Genomic DNA, 18885 nt, shown 5'->3' with positions numbered 1-18885 from the left:
GCTCTGGCTACGGCCATTGTTCCATCTATGGCCTGAGAATCCGCCTAAGTTCGGAGCATGTCGCGGATACTAGTCCGAGACCAACAATGAGCTGGACATCATTCCATCGGAGAGTTTTTGGTTCTGTGTCGTTTTCTTGTATTCCATTGATGCCAAAATATGAGATCGCGGATGACGAGCCGGGGAGGAATAAAAGAAACTTCTTTGAGCCCTGAGATTGAGAACGCATTCCATTCAACAACGTTCGCTGGTCATGCGATAAATTATTTCGCCTATTTATTGGTAAGACAATAAGAGCCAGAGAGCACTCAATCTCTCATGGCGGGCCATATGAGCAAAATACGGATCCGAATGTTTACAGTAAATCATCTCCTAACAACTAGACTTCCGATATATATTCTAACGATTGTTTGTAATACACAGGAATTTCACGACGTGTCCAGCCGAATCATCCGAAGTTTTAATCGATCTGCCAGAACACAGGCTGCTTCATTCGAACCTCCGCAATAATGCGACGACGAGAACACAGTCAGAAGACGTTCATTTTGCTGGACCTGGATGGATAAAGTAATTCGGTAAGTTTGAGCGGAATACGATGATGGAGCAGCTAGATGGAGTTTCCCAGATCAACTCTGAGCGTTTCGGGTACGTCCGTTTGTGATTGCTTCGACTCTCACCTGGAAGCCCGCCTGTTGAACTTCATGCGCGCGGATGACATGCGATAGCTGATTCGAGTCCAGAAACTTGCTCAAGGCCCTCGAGCTGAACATGTGCGCGGTTCGTCTCTTTGGATTTGGCAGGAAATCTTCGGAATACATCGCGTCGCCATCCTCCGAGGGAATTGCCGGAGGTTCATCGGATTTCCTGATGGGAAAAATTCTCAAAATGACGATTATCTCTCACAACCCATCGTGAGGAGTGACTAGACTCGCGAAAGGTCGTCACCGCCGATCCGGCACGGATATCTACTCACGAGACGGGGTCACTCCACATCAATTCCCAGGCCAAGGGACTCTGCTCCTCAGGATCGGACAGCGGCTTAGGTATGTGATTGATAGCTTCGATTCCCATAGGTTGACCGGAGATCTCCAGGAGCCAATCGGGCGGGATTCCCCCGTGCACGCAGAACAGTTTGTCATCGATCACTGCCGCCAGCGGCATGGCATCGAAGCATTTGTTTATAGCTTCCCAAACTCGGGTTCCAAGATTTTCGCCGAATTTTTGACAACATTCGCTGCATGGAAAAAGTTGAGTTAGGAGGCGTCTCAGCTGGAAATCGGAAAATAATCCAATGTCAGGTTCGCGAGCCCGCCCACCTGTGGAACCCGAAGATCTTCTGCACTCCTCGAATTTCGTGATTGCCTCTGAGTAAATAGAACTTCTCGGGTCCTAAAAGCTTATCCGAAAACAAGTGTGCTATGACTTCGAGTGAGTTCGGACCTCGGTCCACGAAGTCACCCAGGAAAAGGAATGAGCACGGAGTCACAACTGGCCCCATTCTCCACAACGCCTTCTCGAAGCACATCAGATCCCTGTGGAGAGAACCGGGGGAATTAGGACCGACGACGAGGCAGATCGCTCCGGGAGAGGCTCTGGTCTATTCAATCGCGACAAGGCTACGACACCGACCTGTAGTTTCCATGAATGTCCCCCAAAATATAGGTGGGGCTCCGTAGTCGCAACAATCGCTCTTCCTTCATGAGAATCTTATAGAGTGAGTCACAAACTTTCAAAACGCTATTCGCAAGAGCTGTTCTATCAACGTCTCCCCAGCTGAAAGCAAGCTTCGGTGAATTTTTCGCCGAGGGCGGAACTTCATGCTCGAAATATCGTAGAGCAAGCAACAGCTCGTTCGGATGGTTTGCCTGAAAAGAACGGCGCGGGAATATCAAGCTCTCGCTCGTCCGCAGCAATTCTCATTACGGCCTGAGAGTGTACCCACCTCGTTGAAGGAATTCACCGAAATGGATCTTCCCATGCGTTGCTCCTGGCGATTCTGTGCGACGGAAGCGATTCCGCGGTTCTGGTTCTCGTCGCGGGATTGAGCGTCCCACCAAGTCAACGCCTCGCTCACCGAACCGGTCCGCCGAACTCGGACCGTGTGCAAAGCGATGGTATAATTCTGCTCCTCGGGATTCTGCTCGTTTTCCGAAGCACGGCGACGCTTCGCAGCTTTTGAAACTTTCCTAGAGGACGTCGAGTCGAATATTGAGTTGAATATTCAATTGATTTTTTTGCCACACTCGTGGGGTACATGGAAGATTAGGGTCTGTGGGTGTCTCGCAGAGACCTTCGCGCATGTCCACAGCATGCACGTAAACTCACATTAAGCTCATTTTGTGAAAGGCGGACGACTTCGCTCGGAAGAGAGTCGACGTCCCGCGGTACTGCAGATTGCCGAGGGCCTTCGAGAAAGCACTCGATCCCAGCAGAGCTGTTTCATCGAGATTGAAGGCTCTCCGGGCTTCCGTTATAGTGTGTTCGAGATCGGTCAGGCTATCGGAAGACCGAGCCTGCTCGACGTCCCGCACCAGAGCGGCTAACTCGGCCTTGTTCAGGAAACCGTCTTCGTCCCGGTCATAGAATCGAAAAATATATCGAGAACGCATTTCTCCGGATACGTCTCCGTGAGCGGTGGACGGCTCTAGACATGCTAAGGCGCAGAGGACATCGAAAGGCCAAGCGAACGATGAGATGGGCTGGCAGCAGGCTCTGAAGATGTCTAAAACAACGAGGAATAAAATCCCTGATCGATCAATGATGATCATGAATACCGTTCCCGATCGATTCATGAGCCATAACACTGCTGAGTGAGAGCGGGTGTGAGTGGCATCTCCCGGATGCGACTCACGCCGTTTCTCGTCTCGAGATCGCGCTCACCGATCAGTCCGGTAGGCGAATCGATGTAGGTATTTTCCATGAATTTCAGAAAACCGCTCCGGGATATTTTTTCACATGGCCAAACCGAGTCCAGGAGCTCAGCCGACAACGCGCCTCTCCTCTCGTCGGTGAAGCGGGCGCTCTCGAATACCTTGTGTATCTGCGATCGCATATCTCTCTGCACTGACATCGTGTCTTCGATCGCGATTTCGTCAAGTTGTGAACTCAGGTAGTCCGGAGAGAGGAAATCGTCACTGAGGAGTGCGCTCTACGGGCGGAAACGAAAATATCTCCATGGAACTTCTATGCTTGACCACGTCCCAGAGCTCCGCAACCACGACCCTGGAGGTTGAGACATTTCCTACCTGATCGACCTCAGGGATCGGAGTCCAAATACATTTTCCGCTTTTAGAGGCCACGGCCACTTTGAAGATGACGTTCTGCCACCAGGACTCTCCTGACTTCGTCCGACGAAGGAACACGGCGGGATTTCCGCACGGCTCGATCCGTAGCTGGATGCGGTAGAATCGAACGTCATCCGCGAGCCTGTCTCTCGGCTCCTCACTCTCTGTTTCGCGGTGATCTCGCTAGAACTCACCTTCTCGATGAGGTACTTGTAGCTTTCCGCGTAAGACTGCGGCGACTGCAACACTTCGAACGGTAGCCAGAGGAGACCGTGCTGATCTGTGGACAGCGCGAGCTCTCTGCCGAAATGGGCCCACAGAGAGACCGCTTCGCGAACAGGTGGCATCGTTGTCGATGAACTCTAGTCGGGTCGCACGTCGGGCCGTACAGTTAGGCGAAACCGCTCGGACGAAACCGTTCACTATTGCATGTGATGCGATGGATAGGGGAGTAGAATGAAAACCTTTCGTCGTTCGGTTGAGAGCTCGCAGAGATCTCGTGCGAGAGAAAACGCTACTTTCCCCACATTGTCTCGTCTGTCACGGTTAGAGCTACGAATCGACCGAATTCGCCCCAGGGGGAATACCTCGGATCAGCTGTTTATTCCCTGAATTATTGATATGTGCGCACCACAACAACAGGTACTCGAAAATGATTATCTCGCAGCGCATGAAAGGCGACTGCAAGCTGATGGTGTTGCTGCTGCTCGATGATTTGCTGACAAGGCCCTCCCTCTCCCTTGGAACACTGCTGACTGAGTGAGAGGGAGGGTCTTGTCTGCTGATGCAAGGCTTGATTTAAAATCTGAAATTCTTGGGGACCTTTGCCCGGAGTCTCCAGCTCAACGAACTTATAAGGGGCGACCTGACGAAGAGGTGCCCATGGCGGGAGTTCCTCCCAGGGGCAATCCCCCCGTATAGCTTACGGGAAGAGTCGACGCAAGCACCCAGGGGGAGAGGGTAGATCCCGCCGTATAATAGCGCGAACTTGAAATGATCTCACATTGCCTTATTCTACCCCGAACCGCAAGCTTCTCCGTCTGCCCATATGTATGTATATTCCTCGTGTGCACATTTATTGGTGAGCTCCGAACGAGTTAGCGAGCACGGTGGTGAAGACCTCCCATTGCAGGACCTGCTAGCCCATCGAATAGTCATTCGGTGATTCCACAAGAGGTGCATCCAGTCCGCCGATACATAAAAACTCCTTCGGAAACTTGGGTCCGGCTCGAAGGGAATCGACCGGGAGCTCCTTTCAGTACACCATCGCCAGGATCTGTCCTACACGAAAGGTTTCCGAACCGCTCGGCCATGTGCACCGTTGGCGACAGCTTGGACTCTGCCCACTCGCTCATGACTTCTCAAGCCTCAGCGTCCAATTTGTGTTAGCGGTCAGGCGTTCGGGAACAACAGATCTACGAATGTCATCCCCCGCTCATATGTTTTAAGACCTTGCATCTCCACAGATGATCACGGTTTCGACGGGGACTGGGACGGAAAGCTCAAGCGACTCGCGGTCTTGCACTCGATGGGAGCTGAGGAAGGATGGGACAGAGAGTTCCACCGGATCTGAGGTTAATTGAGCAAGACCTTCGAATTAAGGCGATAGATAGACTGCTCTCGGATCCGATTAACGGAATTCATTCTTGAGAAGTTCTTCCGTTCGTTGGTGTCAACATCCTCGTTCCCAGACAGCTCAGATGCTCGGTGCCTCTGGTAACTGCTCCTAGACCCTGTCCGGGACCCTCGTATTCCGCTGAGATTTTCGCGGACAGTTCCACCTCTAATATCAACAATCAGAAGCGATCTTTTCATGATCCATTAGTTTCTTGATTCATGAGCTTCAGCAGCACTCAATGCGGAATTCGCCGCTGCGTTCTCTGCAATCATCGTCAGCAGACTCCCGATTCTAGCTATTCCAATCTCGGATGGGCGCTTGTAAGTCGACAAGAGCCCGCCTGAGGATCGGCATCTACGACCGAAGGGAAAAAAAGCGCCGATGTGAATGAGCGAGGTTTAATAATTCTCGAGCGAGTGATTCGGTAACTCATTTCAGGAATCGGATCGAGCGGATCCGACTGCTTGAGAGGTCCGATATTACATGAGATCATTGATTGTATCCGAGGAGCTATCAGCTCCGAATCTGCGTTTTAAGAGGTATGTCCTCGACACGACTCTCTTTTGCATCGTCGTCCGACCCCAGATCGAACCAAGAGAGGACGTCCAGTGCTTTCGGTGGATTCCACGAGAATTTCTCGTAGCAGGTGTAGTTGAATAACTCGGGGTCAATTTTCGTGGTCCTGTTGCCACCTGAGAATCGCAACGAATTCCAATGTACTCACGTGCTTGGCCGAGGGGAAGTTCCTCAGCACCAAAACTTAACATTCGAATTCCAGGCACTGGAGGATCTTTCTTGGAAACCGGTCGTCAGAGATCTCAAGCACCAACCTGTGAATATGCTGACCAGTACCGCAACACTAACACAGATCGCTAAGCTCATCGCCGGTATGACGTACGGGTGAATTTGATACAGTTGGAGGATTCCGCTAGAAAATCAGAGCGTATTGCGAAGCCTGATGGGAGCTCTTCGACGAAGTTATAGCAATCATCGTCCATCTACCAGCAAACTATCCCTGTTCCACGGTGGCTTGTTTTTTTCGTTCGCAGCGGATCCAGATCGATCAAAATGGATTCGCGATACCGACGAACGCTCCAAGCCTGGAACCTGCGCTCACCTGGGCTGGATAGTGCGGAGTACGGGTTTCGCGTAGAAAACTGTCGTCCGGTAGTCGACCGTGGAGACGGCTAGATCCGGGAGCGAGGCATTACAGAACTGAACCACAAGAGGTAATTGGGTCATCACTGCCGGATACAGCAGTTTCCCTACCGCGCTCCACGCACAGATAGTGAGCGATACGGTGAAACCAGCGATTGCGCCCTGCAAGGAATAAACTCTAGGATCTCCTCTCGGCTCTCAATCGTAGAAGGGTCAATCAGGAGTTCCGATTGGGAGTTGGCTCCACTTGACAAAGCTCCATATATATTCGTGGGTGAAGATCTCGCCGTACCGGTGTGTTCACGAAAGGCAAGGTGACACCGCAGAGGAAAACTCCGCAAGTCGGACCGATGATAGCTGCCGATATTCCAAGTGCAGCGTGGAGGATGTTCCCGACGTAAGCGCTGAGGAAACCAAAGCCTATCGTGATGACTCCGATTGTCAAAGCTGGAATTGGGAACACTGCTTCTGGAGTCGAGTCAGGTATTTCAAGATAAGGACTCGCTACACTTCCTCTTGATTCGTATGCAGCCTCGGCAGGGAATACCGGTGTTCATATTATATATTGATGGTGAGGGTGTTTTTTCGTTCTCGATGCGCGAACTGGAGGCCGGCGGGGGCTCCGCCGAAAAACAAAAGACCGATGAGCACCATGAGACGGAGACCACTCACCGATGAGCCTGGTCACCAGAGTCGCCCTGTTGTCGGCGAAGTTCTTTGGCAGATAGGGAGCCAGGAAATCTTCGTATATGCATGCGGACATCGAATTGAAACCCGACGACAGACTACTGCAATTGAAGATTGAGAGTGGAGAAGAAGAGGAAAGATTGGAGATCTTACGCTCCTCACTTCAGGTTCCCGCTGTCAGTCCCCCCAATCGTTTGGATGTGATTGAACCTGAGCTTATTTTTCCCAAGTCCTTGGTCCCATCGAGTGATATTCGCTCTCAATGGCTCAAAGTACCTGAGAGATCCCGCGAATACGGCTGAGACGAATAGTCCTGGGATTCCCGGCAGGTTCAATCGCTCGAGAACGAAGTAAGGCATCAGCTGGCAACGGAGGTCGGTATTAGCTGAATAAATTATTCTACACCATTTCGATCGGCACAGAACACTCTACATCATCGTGTAAGCGCTTAACCTGATCTGCACTTTTGATAAAGCCGCGTCCAATAGGATCGCATCCATGGTAATAAGCGTAGACGGAAAGGCCAGCACCGAAGGCCATGGTAATGGTCGAAGCAACTCCGAGCATATTCAGGTAAACAGCTCTGTCAATGAGGAAAAGAACTCTCGTCAAACTTGGCGCATCCGGAGCGTCAGAATCATCGGCTTTGCTTGATAGAACACTTAGATGCTCAAATCGAGTACTCACACGCGCGCTTTCGCCGCGGTAGGCAAACTGCAGTAACGCTGAATCTGCATTTGATTCATGCCATTTGCAGAAAACCAGAGAACTCCCATTCCGACAAAACAGTTCCAGAAAGAATCGGCCGCGTAGGGATTGATCATCATCCTGCGAAACGGGGAATGAAGATCGATAGCAAGAAAACGTAGCTAGGAGGAGGGCATTTCTTTTAGAGGTCTGTTAAGGAAAAAGAAATGATCAACTCGAACCTGAAAACATTCAGTCGTCCCGCTTCGTTCGCCCTCCGGAAAACTTCGGGGAGCCCCCCAACGTCGTAAACCGCCTTAGCGAAAACCATCACGAGTCCGAAGAACATGAGACTCATCTGGACAACGTCTGTCCAGACGACCGCTTTCATACCTCCCTGGAGTATCAGAGAAAGATCAGTCAGGAGGTGAAAACTGCAATTTTTGAATTATGCAATGCTCCGCTAAGCTGCCAACTGTCGAAAGCTCGACCCACGATAGTTGTGTAGAAGGTGCAGATCGTTCCCACGGCCAACATGCTGACTGGGACAGCCAATCCCGTCACGGCTTCCACCGCTACAGCTGGAGCATACAGCTGCACGCCGAGGAAGATCAACTGCAGAGAATTCTTCGAATTTAGGAATAATCACGGACCTCTCATCGCGCCGACATTACATCGTTACTCCAACTCTCGAAGTATGCACAGCTGAATGAACTTACAACGCTGAACAAGGACGCGGCCGATGCACCTTTGCGCAAAGCTTTGGACTGGAATCTCCGTTCGAGATACTGAAAAGGAGGATCTGCCGCTCAGGACCTTGAAACAACTGGGGATCCCATTCGTGAACCATCTTTCCCGGTATCGCCTGTATACTTTTGTAAGTATTCGTTATAATGGTGATGGTAAGCTCTAAGAATCCTGAGGGGGGAACACGGATGTTCGGCCAAACTCAGCCTAATATCGTGGCAATTCACCCTAAAGTGGATCCCGTGCAGACGTTCTGCGGATCAATTTTAGATGAAAGGAGGGGCGGATCCAGCTCCTTCTCTCGAGAAGGAGAGGGCGGGGGCGCAAGCCTGATTTCTAGGGGGACCAGAGCCGAAAATGGTGACGCGCTCCCTTGCGGCCCAGGCTATAGTATTGGGAGACGATTCTTGGGGGCATTCCCCCCTCCTTCTCCCCTGGATCCGTCGCTGAATTATTGGTACTCACGTCGTTCATGCTGGTGAGACGCAGTCTATAGAAGACCGGTACCATCAACTCGCCCGCGCAGATGGTCGCGAACATCGAGCTCATTACTGAAACACTAATTGCGGCACCTCGCGAGTAGACCTCGGCCGGATATGCGAGCACTGTGATGGCGGACATGAAACTGGCCATCAGCGACAAACTCACAGGAACGACTCCCATTTGACGCGAACCCAACAGAAACTCGGCATTGTTCTGCTTGCGTCTGTCTTTCCACGCGAAGAACATTCCGATAAAAGATGACAGCATCAACGAAAGGACCAGCACCGCATAGTCCAAGGCGTGAAACGAAGCCATGAGGACACTCGAATGAGTCTCTTGATCTCACTGAGCAGCCGTGTCACACACGTATGACTGATGAGGGCGAACGGGAGGGCTAACGTCCGCCAATCCGAACTTGTCAGTCACACTGCTGTGAATCGAATGCCGCTACTTTTCATTGGCATCAATCGTTTGCCTTGACAAAGAGGCTATAGTGTTAGTGGAGTTTCTGTGTTGGCACGTAAAGAGCAGATTCATTGGAGCGAAGGTTCTCGCCACGAAGTTTCTCTCTTTACGGCGCGGCCGTAAATAATTTACAGGCATGGACAAGGTTGATCTCAGCCCTGAGAGAATCATCTCAATCGTCAAGGGATGATTGGAGAGGGCCTGGATGGAGGGAATAGCAGCTCCGATAGACAGAGGACGTGTACATCCTCGATGATGGGGTAGCGACGCTTTCTTTCGCTCAGTCCTCTCGATTGCGACCGGGGTATCGTCCGTAAGTCTAGAGATCCCCTCCTGAAGATCGGTGGTACACTCCCGATTTCACAAGATATCTAGAGAAGGACTCTGCGATGTTCTCCGCGATGACCGCGACCATTCATCGGTTCACTAACTCGATCGCTTTCTCTTCACTGCACGGAGCCATCGCATCGACGAAGTAAATGATTGCACGAAGGAATCATCTGCAAATCACGTTATTGCACGAAACCATCGCATCGACGAAGTGCGTACCTGATTGCACGGAGGAATCGTATCTACGAGGTGAGCGATTTTATGTCCGATAATGAGGCCGCAATCCTGATTCACGGCCTAAACCACAATCGATTCGGTGGAGCGAAACAGCTAGGTCATGCTCTTCTTCTCCGAAAAGTTTTATGTGTCTGCTGACGGAATACTTCGCGAGTCGAGTTCTTCATCTGGGCAGAACTGCATGTCGGGAGCGCCTCTACGCGGACCACTATACCGTCGACGAAGATCACGAGAATTGGGAAGCGTCGGAGAATTTCGGAAAAGTCGCTGGCTCTAGGAGCACTCGGAGCGGGAAAGCTCGTGTAACTTCGGGCACGTCGCTTGCGGGATGCCCCGATCATCTCGTGACTCCATAGCGTGATTTCGACCGTGGAAAATTTCACGCAGGTAGTGTCATGACTCATGACACTACCGTGATAGGACGTGAAACGCCTACGCCAAAACGGTGAACAAAACCCAGCTCTTTTTCATCATTACAAAATCTGCCACAAATCTGTTGATGTGATCCGTTTCCTCCGTATCTCCAGTGGGTACTGAGTGCGTGCCAGCCTCAGCTCAAGTCGCTGCCGCTCAGTCAGCACTACCAACTCAAGTCGAGGAACCGCCGGTTCCCGCTCAGGGCTCGTCGGGCTCTCGAACGAAATCTCCCCAAAGGCTTCGCGTGCAACCAGAGCGCGCCGTCAAGGGTTGGAAAGATTGTGTCACCATGGCTGGTTTCAGGCGTTGAGACTGGGACAGTCGGGGATTCTCTCATGCTTCTCAGCACGGAAATACCATCATTCGGAAAATAGGGCTCGAACCATATGCAGCTCCCTAATACTCATCGATAGTTATTAGATACATATACTAGACTAGGAATCAGCTTTGAAATCCAATGTTCATAGGCTCTGGAAACATATTCATCAAGTAACCGCGGAGATTATCAGTATGATTGGAAATCGGGTCGTGAGGGCCCTCAACATTCTCAGATTCATTTCAAATTCGAATAGAAGATCGTCCCGTAAATTGTCTGCCGATCAATACAATCCAACAAAAATTCTGTGCACAATCGAGAAAGTTCTAGCCTCTCAAAAGCGGCGTTAAATCGTTACATGAAGGACGAAGTACATTGAACGCGCCCCCCAAGTTGAAATTAAAGACGTTTCACGTCAAAACGCCGCGGGAGTAGTGATGACACTCCTTTCAGGAGGAGGGCTCGATATCGCCGGCGCCGGATCAGCTACCACCGCGGATGCTCCCGGAGTATCACATTCGGAGTAGAATCTCGCACTCGCCTCCATACCCCACGTACCTCGTGACGGTAGCGCCTGGCCGTTCCTGGAAGTCGATGTGCCGATGAAAGCCACCGACGCAGTCCAGAGAAAGTATTCGTGTGGGTCTCAAACGATTCCGTTCATATGTCTGCTGTCGCGTTCTCAGATTTGATGAACTCGTTTAGCGTAACTTCAAAAGAGGTACATCTTGGACTCTTTTTCATTCTTCCGATTCTCTCCGGATCGAAGGAAGAGCCCCATCCACTCAGTCGAACGGGAACAACAAAGTACCTACAGGATTTCTGCTTGGAAGCAAATCGCTGTGAATAGAGTTTTGAGCTAATTGGAAAAAATAATTTGTCCGCGGTAACGCAGCTATAGAGCTCTGATCTCGATACCCAATGTGTTGATCTCGGAATTCCTCCTCCCCTCTCAGGGGATGGCAATCTCCTGTGAGCTCGCCGGCCCGATGCTACTGAGCTCGACCCTGCCTCAGGAATTTAGCTGCGTTGCGCAGTTTGCCCTCATTCATCTGCAGCTTGCTACGCCACTGTCGATCCTCCAGTTCAGGCAAGTGTGGTTGAAAATCGCACCGATATTCCGAAGCCCCCGTGGAGGAACGCGCCTCCTAATCGATCTTTCATGAAATCAAAATCGAATCGAACACCTAATCCATCCATATATCGGATATGGAGAGAACATTCGGGCGTTGTCAACGACCTGTCGCTTCTGCGAATTCGTTCGCCGCTTCGAATGATAGCATGACTAGAGCCCCCGCAAGAGCTCGAAAGCATCACAGCGTCCACGACACCGTGCGCTTTTTTGTTCGCGCTCACAGCTCCATCTCATTGGAAGCTCTGCGGGAGGTGTACGGACATTCCAAACATAACAGTGACAAGAGAGTATTCGATTTATAAACAACTCAATGTGTCCAACTCTCGTCACCAGATCGTACGAAGAGGGTCGTGCACGACGCTATCACATTTGTTTTTCAGACATCTCTTCCCGAAACGGTCTCATCCTTGATACTGTAGGGTATGTCATTCATTTGACCATGCTGCCACCGGGAGGTATCTCACTCCACCTCAACGATCTGAGGTAGATCTTCTTCGGCTTCTTGGTCAAAATCCCATTTGAAGTAACGCGTCAGATGCGATTGGAAGCGTTCTGCTCTCCTCCGTAATGCTCCGCCCTCCGGGGCAGAGTCTTGTACATTGCGGAAGAATGTGCTTAGAGTATCCGTCAAGAAGTTTTCCCTGCAATCAAGAACCCAATCATTGAGGAGCTCCGAGGAGGGCAACGAGTCGCTCGGAGACATCGAGAGATAGAGGTCTTCAGTCATTGGAAACGGGATTCGAAACCACAAATGGTTTCCTGCCTCACCGGGACACGATATCGAGGAAGAAGTCCTTGGGAACTTCTTTCAGCTGGAAATGCAGTATTGAGATGAAGTTCAGGTAGAAGGTTTCCAACTGGCTCGCAGCCATGGCTGCTCCAGCCGAGCAGATCACGCGCACAAGTTTCTTCCAACACTCGAATCCCTCGAAACGTTGACCGCACAAGAAAACGATGAAGGCGAATTGAAGTTCCCCTGTAACGAGACCATCATCCAGTTCACGAGAAATGATCCACTATCCTGATTCGGCACAATGGTTTTCCAACGAAGGAGCCGATAATCGATCTTACCGAGAAGATTCTCTGTGCCCACGCTGTCCAACATAACTCGGAGCACATAACTCCCATCCATGCCGTACTGCGTGATTTGAGCAGCTGTAGCTCCCTCGGGATGTCTTCTGATGGGAATCCTGCAAGATTCGGAAAGTTGTAGCGTCGCATCTTCTCGATATCAGCCACGAGGCAAGAACGGATTTCGTGGAAGAGGGTCCAGCGCGACATCCTCAGCACTCACGGAGTCAATCGTAGGGCGCTCTTAGGCTCTTCTTTCATGTCCGGTAATCCCTGGTCCTCCGCCCCTGCTGCTGGTTTTTCGGGCGGATACTTTTGTGGTATCAACTGCTGAACCTGCGGATAGGCGTCGAATCTGTTCTATCAAAAATTCCTCATGGGTAGGAAAGCTCCAATTAGGTCCTCCGGAACTGCTCCCGGGTGTACTCATGCGGACATACCGAATAAATGTAGCCGTCTTCGGGCTGGACCCTCTGAACTACTGCAGCGGTGAGTTTTTCGGTCAAAGACAACCAATGACGATACGTTTCATATGGGTAAGGACCTAGATGTCGGTCCAAGTTTCGCCTGTCGGCTACGAAGCGCTCAACTTGCTCGGGGTCTCTGATTTCTTCCAACATCTCGTCTCTGGGGTTCCATTCGTACACCACTGTTTCTCTCTCGATGAAATTGTGGAAGAAGCCGGTTCTCGGCGCTACGCTGCCGTTGAGGGCGTTACTGAAACGGTAGAAATTCGGTTTCTGATCGGATGAAGCCCGGTGTGGCTCGCCCCACACAGCCGCTAGCGACTCCGAATCGGACAACTCGACTCATATGTCCAAGCTATTATGCCTCTTGCCTGTTTTGCGTACCTGAAGTAGATGAAATGGACGCCTACGGGTATCATCTTCACACCGCGGAACCTTTCCCCGATCTCCCACTGCTTCATATCGACACCTGACGAGGGAGATCATTCCATTGAAGTTTTAGAAACCTTGAGCCAGTAGAAAATACTTGGCAAAACCGCTTAGAATCTCAAGTTCTGGAGTCAGAGGGATGAGAACCGAGATCATTAAGTGATTGGAAAGGGTCTCGGGCTGTGCAATCATGTGGGATTAATTTAGGGTCCGGAGAGACCCAAATAGGTAGTATGGATACACTGTGAGCACCATCCGCAGACTCTCGGCGGGAATACTTCCCATGACCGTCTGACACGCGAATCGCGATGGATTGACTGCACTCGCTCGAAGATTCACTAAGTTCTTCGTGGTCTACTCAGCTGAAGTCGGATGGCCGAATTCACTGGGAAAAGAGGCTCATCGAGACCAGCTCACACCGTAGCGCGTTCAGCTTGGAATGCGATGGAAATGTATGGTGGAAGAGCATAGGGCCTGGGCCCTACACTACTCCTTACTAATGCTTCGGAATCCCGTATTCCATGAACTGACTCGGAGGTGTCAAATCGTCCCGGAGCACAAAAAAAACAAAAAAGTCGTCCGGCGTTCCGGCGCCACCGAATAACGGGAAGGTTCTATGCAGAGCTTCTGCAGGATATCGATTCTGCTCGGGACCACGAGGTCTAATACTTGGACCAATAGAGGCTTCAAGAGGGGTAATTACCGAATTCAGATCCAATGGGCAGATTCAAGATCACCAGAGTAGCTCCTCTTTCAGACAGTCGTTGCACGAGCTCTGGATTCTTATCGTAAAGATCGTCCGATTCAGAGTCCATGGTCGCTCTGACTCTGAGTTAGAGCTCGATTCGACAATTCCTACCCACGATTGGGACAGACAGCGCGGCGTCGAGTTCTCTTCCGTTTTTTTCCGGGAGCTTCGCGCTGTCCGACCGGCTCAGTCTGCCCGCGGCCGATCAGCTGTGCGCTTTCGGCTGCTAGTGTGGTGATGCTGTGGTGTTATCCTCCCGGCAGCGCACGAAACAGAATAGCGTGGTAGCAATCGATTCCCCCGATTGATATCAGGCAGTCAATGTCGCGCGATCTGGTCCCTCCATAGAGCTCCCTTCGAGCCGCATAAGTGCATTTGGCATGTTTCGGGCTATTTGCATGCTATGAGTGGTTCGTGCACTTCGAATTGGTGCTCTCCTGGTGCGGATCGTGAGACCCAAGTTCAGCCGCTGGTTGCGGCGCGAATTGAATTCCTCCCATCTCGAGCTCCGTGAAAAAAGAAAATTCTACAGTGAGTATCGCCTATTAGATGCGCCAAATCGAGTATCAGGATCCACGTCGTATGCTCGGGAATACTGGGAGCCTCAAACCGGCGCTCTCTCGCAGCTCAGGCGTAGGCTCGGCAGGTTTCGCATGAATTTTCCTTTCTCGAAAACGGAATGGCTTTTCTTAGTGAATCTGCGATCATATGTTCGAAATATCTATCACATGCTTCATGGTGAGGATGTCAGGAATCGATACACGGAGCACCTCTTTGCTGCTGTGCTCAACCTTTAAGGCGCGGGAAGGAGGAATAAAAACCGTAAAGTAGTCGGGCGGTGATACAGAACCCCGCCTAGGGAAACGCGCGGAATCAGAATCGTCTCGAAGTCCGCTTGGCTGGAAGAGCATGTCAAATGAGTTTCCTGGGGGGAAGCTCGGATCGCTCGGTCTTGACGCGATTTCTTGCTAGATGGAGAGATCACCGATATATCATTCCACCGCTTCCAGAGAAAATGTCTTCGGACCCGATGTTCTATCACAAGGAGACGAAATTCATCGCGAACGACGTCTTCCTCGGCTTCAATAATCTCAGCCTGCGACAGAGGCGTTACCTTCATCATCTGTCGAAGTACATCTCACGCTTCATCGCTCCCTCGCGCAGCTCCCTCGTAGCTTCCCCTGGTGAAATCTGATGATTTCTCATCTTCGATAGGACTTCTGCAAGCAGCGTATATAGTTTCCCTGGCTTAGGGCGCTCTACCGAGCTTAGAACCATGAAGAACTCTTTCCATTATGAACGAGGACGAGTCGCGCCATAGTCTCCAGCGCAATAATTCGATAACACTGGATTGCTTTTAAGAGCCGCTTGGGAAGGACATCTGATCAACCTCGTTCAGACCTCACCCGAGAGTCCCTTGATCTTCATATTGCTACATCGTATACTCAGATATCGGCCAACGCTCGCCGAAATGAGAGACTTCCTAATTACGAGGCACAAATTCAGCCAGGCTGATGTCGACAATCTCTACCTGTACGCCGCGGCCTTCTTCACAAACGCAGGGAATTATCGGTGAGCTTTGGGACGAAAAATAGATATCTCCAAGCTCCTTGGGTAACTCTCGAACAAATTTGCGAGTTCCCCGCTACTCATTGAGTCGCTCCCTGTTCTCCAGTGCTTTCGGCGATAGCAAATTCATACCGGATGTTCCGCAAACCAAATTGGCTACAGTCACACAAGAAGTACTGGGCCCCGCAGAATTTCATTTCTACAACAGCCACTGTTTTCCGAGAATGTACGACTACACTGAGAAAGTCCGACTCCTGGGATATTTCCCACCCAGAGGTACCACATCATTCTTCTCGACCAACTGCACAGAGGAAGACGGGAGATTGATCACAGCATTCCTCATTTCGAAGGTGAGTTGCGTATTGCAGATTATCCCCCGCAGAGCTCTGCCGCCCTCTGGTGATTTTTCCGGGCGGAAGTCCGAGCACCAGGCAATAGGCAGCGAACTCAGAGGCGAAACTCATCTCCTTCCCAGAATATCGAAGCATTCAATCACAGAGTCCTCAAAACTATCGACCCTGACGGAAGAAGCGTTTACGAGATTCGTTTCGCCTCGGCCGAAACAACAGATGACTTGGACACCTCCCCAGAGAACATCATAGGGACGGCGCACGTTTACGAAGGTTCTGTGATCAAGATGACGCGAGGCGACTACAGGAAACTTCTGGGTATGCTCTGGTGGTTCGGGAAAGCAAAGTCCAGATTTGAGATCCGAGATTTCTGAGACCTCGCCGACGTTCCATTCGGCGAGACGTCGGTCGTAGGGAGAAGTCTCAAGTCAAAATTGTCGTCTACGAAAAGAAGGGGCTGCCTACTCCGTACTCCAATCTAATTTGTGAATATGTGTGGGATTCCCCTGGAACTCTTCGGTCAGGACTCGCTCATATCTTCTAGCCGCGGTCAATGAAGAGCTCCGAGAAGCGACTAATTACCCCCGGAACGGCCAAGAGGCGGATATGCTGAACTTGTTCATCAAATCGTTTGAAATGGGCTCTTTGCAACATCATAGACAAGCCAATCGGATCTGGATTAGAGACAAGCTGCCTTTCGTCGAATGGTGAGACCCGAAGAATGTCAATCATGGGGTTGCAAGCAGCCCAAAGCTCTTCGAAAAAATGCTGCTCTTGATTCCAGTCATTTCGGTTTCGTCGAACGACACAGAGATCCTGCTGGGGGACGAGCCTCTTTTGAGGGTTTCGCGGCGACAGTGACTAACGAGATGACGAATCGCCTCATGAAGCTGGTGCAAGCGGCGCCTCAAATCACTGAGACGTTTCTGCCGTGGCCCAGATCCTTCAACGTCGAACGAGAGCTCTCTCCGGATTTCACGTCGCTCAATGCTATAGCTTTCTCGGGACATTCCATCTACTCTGGCGTCAATCTTCCACACTGTGGGTTCCTCGGGCAGAGTAGAAAATCACCCCCGCACTGAGGGTCCCGATCGGTGCGAGATCACCGCTCGCGCATCTTCTGAGAAGTGGGAGACTTCCGTTTTCAGATTCTGAAGTCACGCAGAATGAATGCTTCAAGAGCATCCTATTTTCGAATCACATCATACACGAGCTTGTGACGCATTTCTTCACGCCGAGAGATTCCGAACTCCTCCTCAAGCATCGTGTGAAAGCCACTGAAGCTCAAGTGATTTTCCGCGAGCTCTTCGGTCACGGCACTGGGAAGGAGCTGCGAGAAAACCGTTTGGGGAAACTGAATTTCAGACGGGACCTCGTGGATCCGCTCACGGGGAGATCTGTGAGTTCCTGATGTTCGGCACGTATTTTCTAGCTGAGGAGCGCCATACTAATGAGCAAGTCGCGATCTCTTGACGTCTATTCTCTTCAAGGTATCGAGCTGGTACAAACCAGGTCAAACATATGAAAATGTCTTCGGGAAGTTTGGCTCCTCGATGGAGGAGTGCAGAGCGGATGCCGTGGGAATTCTTCTGACCTTGGAACCCTATATTCTGAAGTGAGTCCTTCGCAATCGATAGATGTGACTGTGAGTTTCCTTATGTGAGTGTCACCCGCCACCCGCTTGGAGTGCAGGTACATCGGTGTTCCCGACACGGAGGCGGAGAACGTTGCCTATGCCAACTGTCTCTCAATGATGATAAAAGGACTCGTGGCTCTCAAGACTTACGATGTGAAGAACAAAGTTTGGGGCAATCCGCATGCTCGTGCGCATTTCGTGATCTTGAACGTGCTCCAGCAAAAAGTCCCGGGATTCGTCTTCGTGAGAGAAGTCGTTGACAGGAATACGAATTCGCGTAATCTCGAGCTGGCCATCGACAGGTTTGTTCGGCGGGGTCCCCACCTCCTTCCTTCTCTCACCTACTGCACCAATTCTGGAGAGCAATGCGAAGCGAAACGGGAAATGCTGATATTTTTTTCGATGACATCCCTCAGGGCGAAGCTCGTTGCAATCAGGAAACCTCTACGGGAATTCGCGCTGCGATTGCATGTATTCAAATCGACAGCTGACTTCCAATCCGCCGAGTTTCTGTACGACGAGTTCTCGGATCCCGCGTCGAGAATAGTTTCGTTGAACAAGAAATTCTCTGATATCAGACACATCGTTGACCAAGTCGTCAAGGAAAAACCACTGGTGGTTCAGCCAAACACCTTGCTCAGAGGTGAGCTGGATGCGGCACTCGGTCTCTCGCTGAATTATCCCCATATTGATGAAGGAAGCGATATTCGCTCCTCGGCTCCGCCTCTCGGAGCTCGGATGGCGCAACTCAGGAACTGAGCCCATAATGATCTCATTCCAGGCTCGGAAGCCGTTATGATATCATACGAGCCCACGGTCGAGGGCTTGTTGAGATCGTTCATGGAACGTTTCAACAAGATAGAAGAAAAATATACAATTCTGAAGGATATTTACGTCCAAGACATGCATCATTTCCCTTGGGAGGCTTCTTGTTCTTCACCGACATTTGATCAACTTTTTTCCTCCCCCTCCTCCCAAGGTACTGATGCTAAGGATTCGTAGAGAACTGATATAGCTAATGAATAAAGTGACTCAAGGGTATTCCCGAATT

The 18885-nt window shown here is 50.9% G+C and overlaps 4 protein-coding genes across 4 annotated transcripts; 1 reads left to right on the top strand and 3 right to left on the bottom strand.

Moving 5' to 3' along the window:
• Nucleotides 1–373: 373 nt before the first annotated feature.
• On the bottom strand, nucleotides 374–3631 carry LOC100908605 (uncharacterized). Its single transcript, XM_029112336.1, has 10 exons — nucleotides 3479–3631; nucleotides 3246–3392; nucleotides 2881–3148; nucleotides 2326–2722; nucleotides 1943–2186; nucleotides 1630–1865; nucleotides 1317–1532; nucleotides 974–1234; nucleotides 678–864; nucleotides 374–554 (listed from the first exon to the last, which is right to left on the bottom strand). Exons 1-10 carry the CDS (start codon nucleotides 3629–3631, stop codon nucleotides 429–431), a joined length of 2235 nt encoding a protein of 744 aa, XP_028968169.1. The 3' UTR covers nucleotides 374–428.
• A 1666-nt stretch (nucleotides 3632–5297) lies between these two features.
• Nucleotides 5298–9193, bottom strand: LOC100908465 (sodium-coupled monocarboxylate transporter 2). The gene is made up of 12 exons (XM_003746359.2): nucleotides 8647–9193; nucleotides 8154–8222; nucleotides 7930–8049; nucleotides 7677–7831; nucleotides 7435–7575; nucleotides 7201–7330; nucleotides 7024–7109; nucleotides 6733–6848; nucleotides 6353–6507; nucleotides 6020–6222; nucleotides 5733–5830; nucleotides 5298–5594 (listed from the first exon to the last, which is right to left on the bottom strand). The coding sequence occupies exons 1-12, from the start codon at nucleotides 8977–8979 to the stop codon at nucleotides 5416–5418; spliced, it is 1785 nt and encodes a 594-aa protein (XP_003746407.1). The 5' UTR covers nucleotides 8980–9193; the 3' UTR covers nucleotides 5298–5415.
• Nucleotides 9194–11875: 2682 nt separating this feature from the next.
• On the bottom strand, nucleotides 11876–14492 carry LOC100902705 (protein AAR2 homolog). Its single transcript, XM_029112340.1, has 7 exons — nucleotides 14235–14492; nucleotides 13487–13571; nucleotides 13076–13352; nucleotides 12859–12971; nucleotides 12612–12754; nucleotides 12333–12540; nucleotides 11876–12205 (listed from the first exon to the last, which is right to left on the bottom strand). Exons 1-7 carry the CDS (start codon nucleotides 14344–14346, stop codon nucleotides 12025–12027), a joined length of 1119 nt encoding a protein of 372 aa, XP_028968173.1. The 5' UTR covers nucleotides 14347–14492; the 3' UTR covers nucleotides 11876–12024.
• A 1080-nt stretch (nucleotides 14493–15572) lies between these two features.
• LOC100902561 (dipeptidyl peptidase 3) lies at nucleotides 15573–18881 on the top strand. The gene is made up of 10 exons (XM_003746319.1): nucleotides 15573–15851; nucleotides 15955–16198; nucleotides 16324–16516; nucleotides 16743–16905; nucleotides 16983–17239; nucleotides 17347–17597; nucleotides 17689–17813; nucleotides 17891–18136; nucleotides 18251–18477; nucleotides 18616–18881. The coding sequence occupies exons 1-10, from the start codon at nucleotides 15751–15753 to the stop codon at nucleotides 18834–18836; spliced, it is 2028 nt and encodes a 675-aa protein (XP_003746367.1). The 5' UTR covers nucleotides 15573–15750; the 3' UTR covers nucleotides 18837–18881.
• Nucleotides 18882–18885: the final 4 nt, after the last annotated feature.

Source organism: Galendromus occidentalis, unplaced genomic scaffold, assembly GCF_000255335.2.
Source record: "Galendromus occidentalis unplaced genomic scaffold, Mocc_1.1 scf7180000077495, whole genome shotgun sequence".
Lineage (NCBI taxonomy): Eukaryota > Metazoa > Arthropoda > Arachnida > Mesostigmata > Phytoseiidae > Galendromus > Galendromus occidentalis.
The sequence above is the reverse complement of the archived record's forward strand: the minus strand, read 5'-3'. Positions and strand labels throughout refer to the sequence as shown.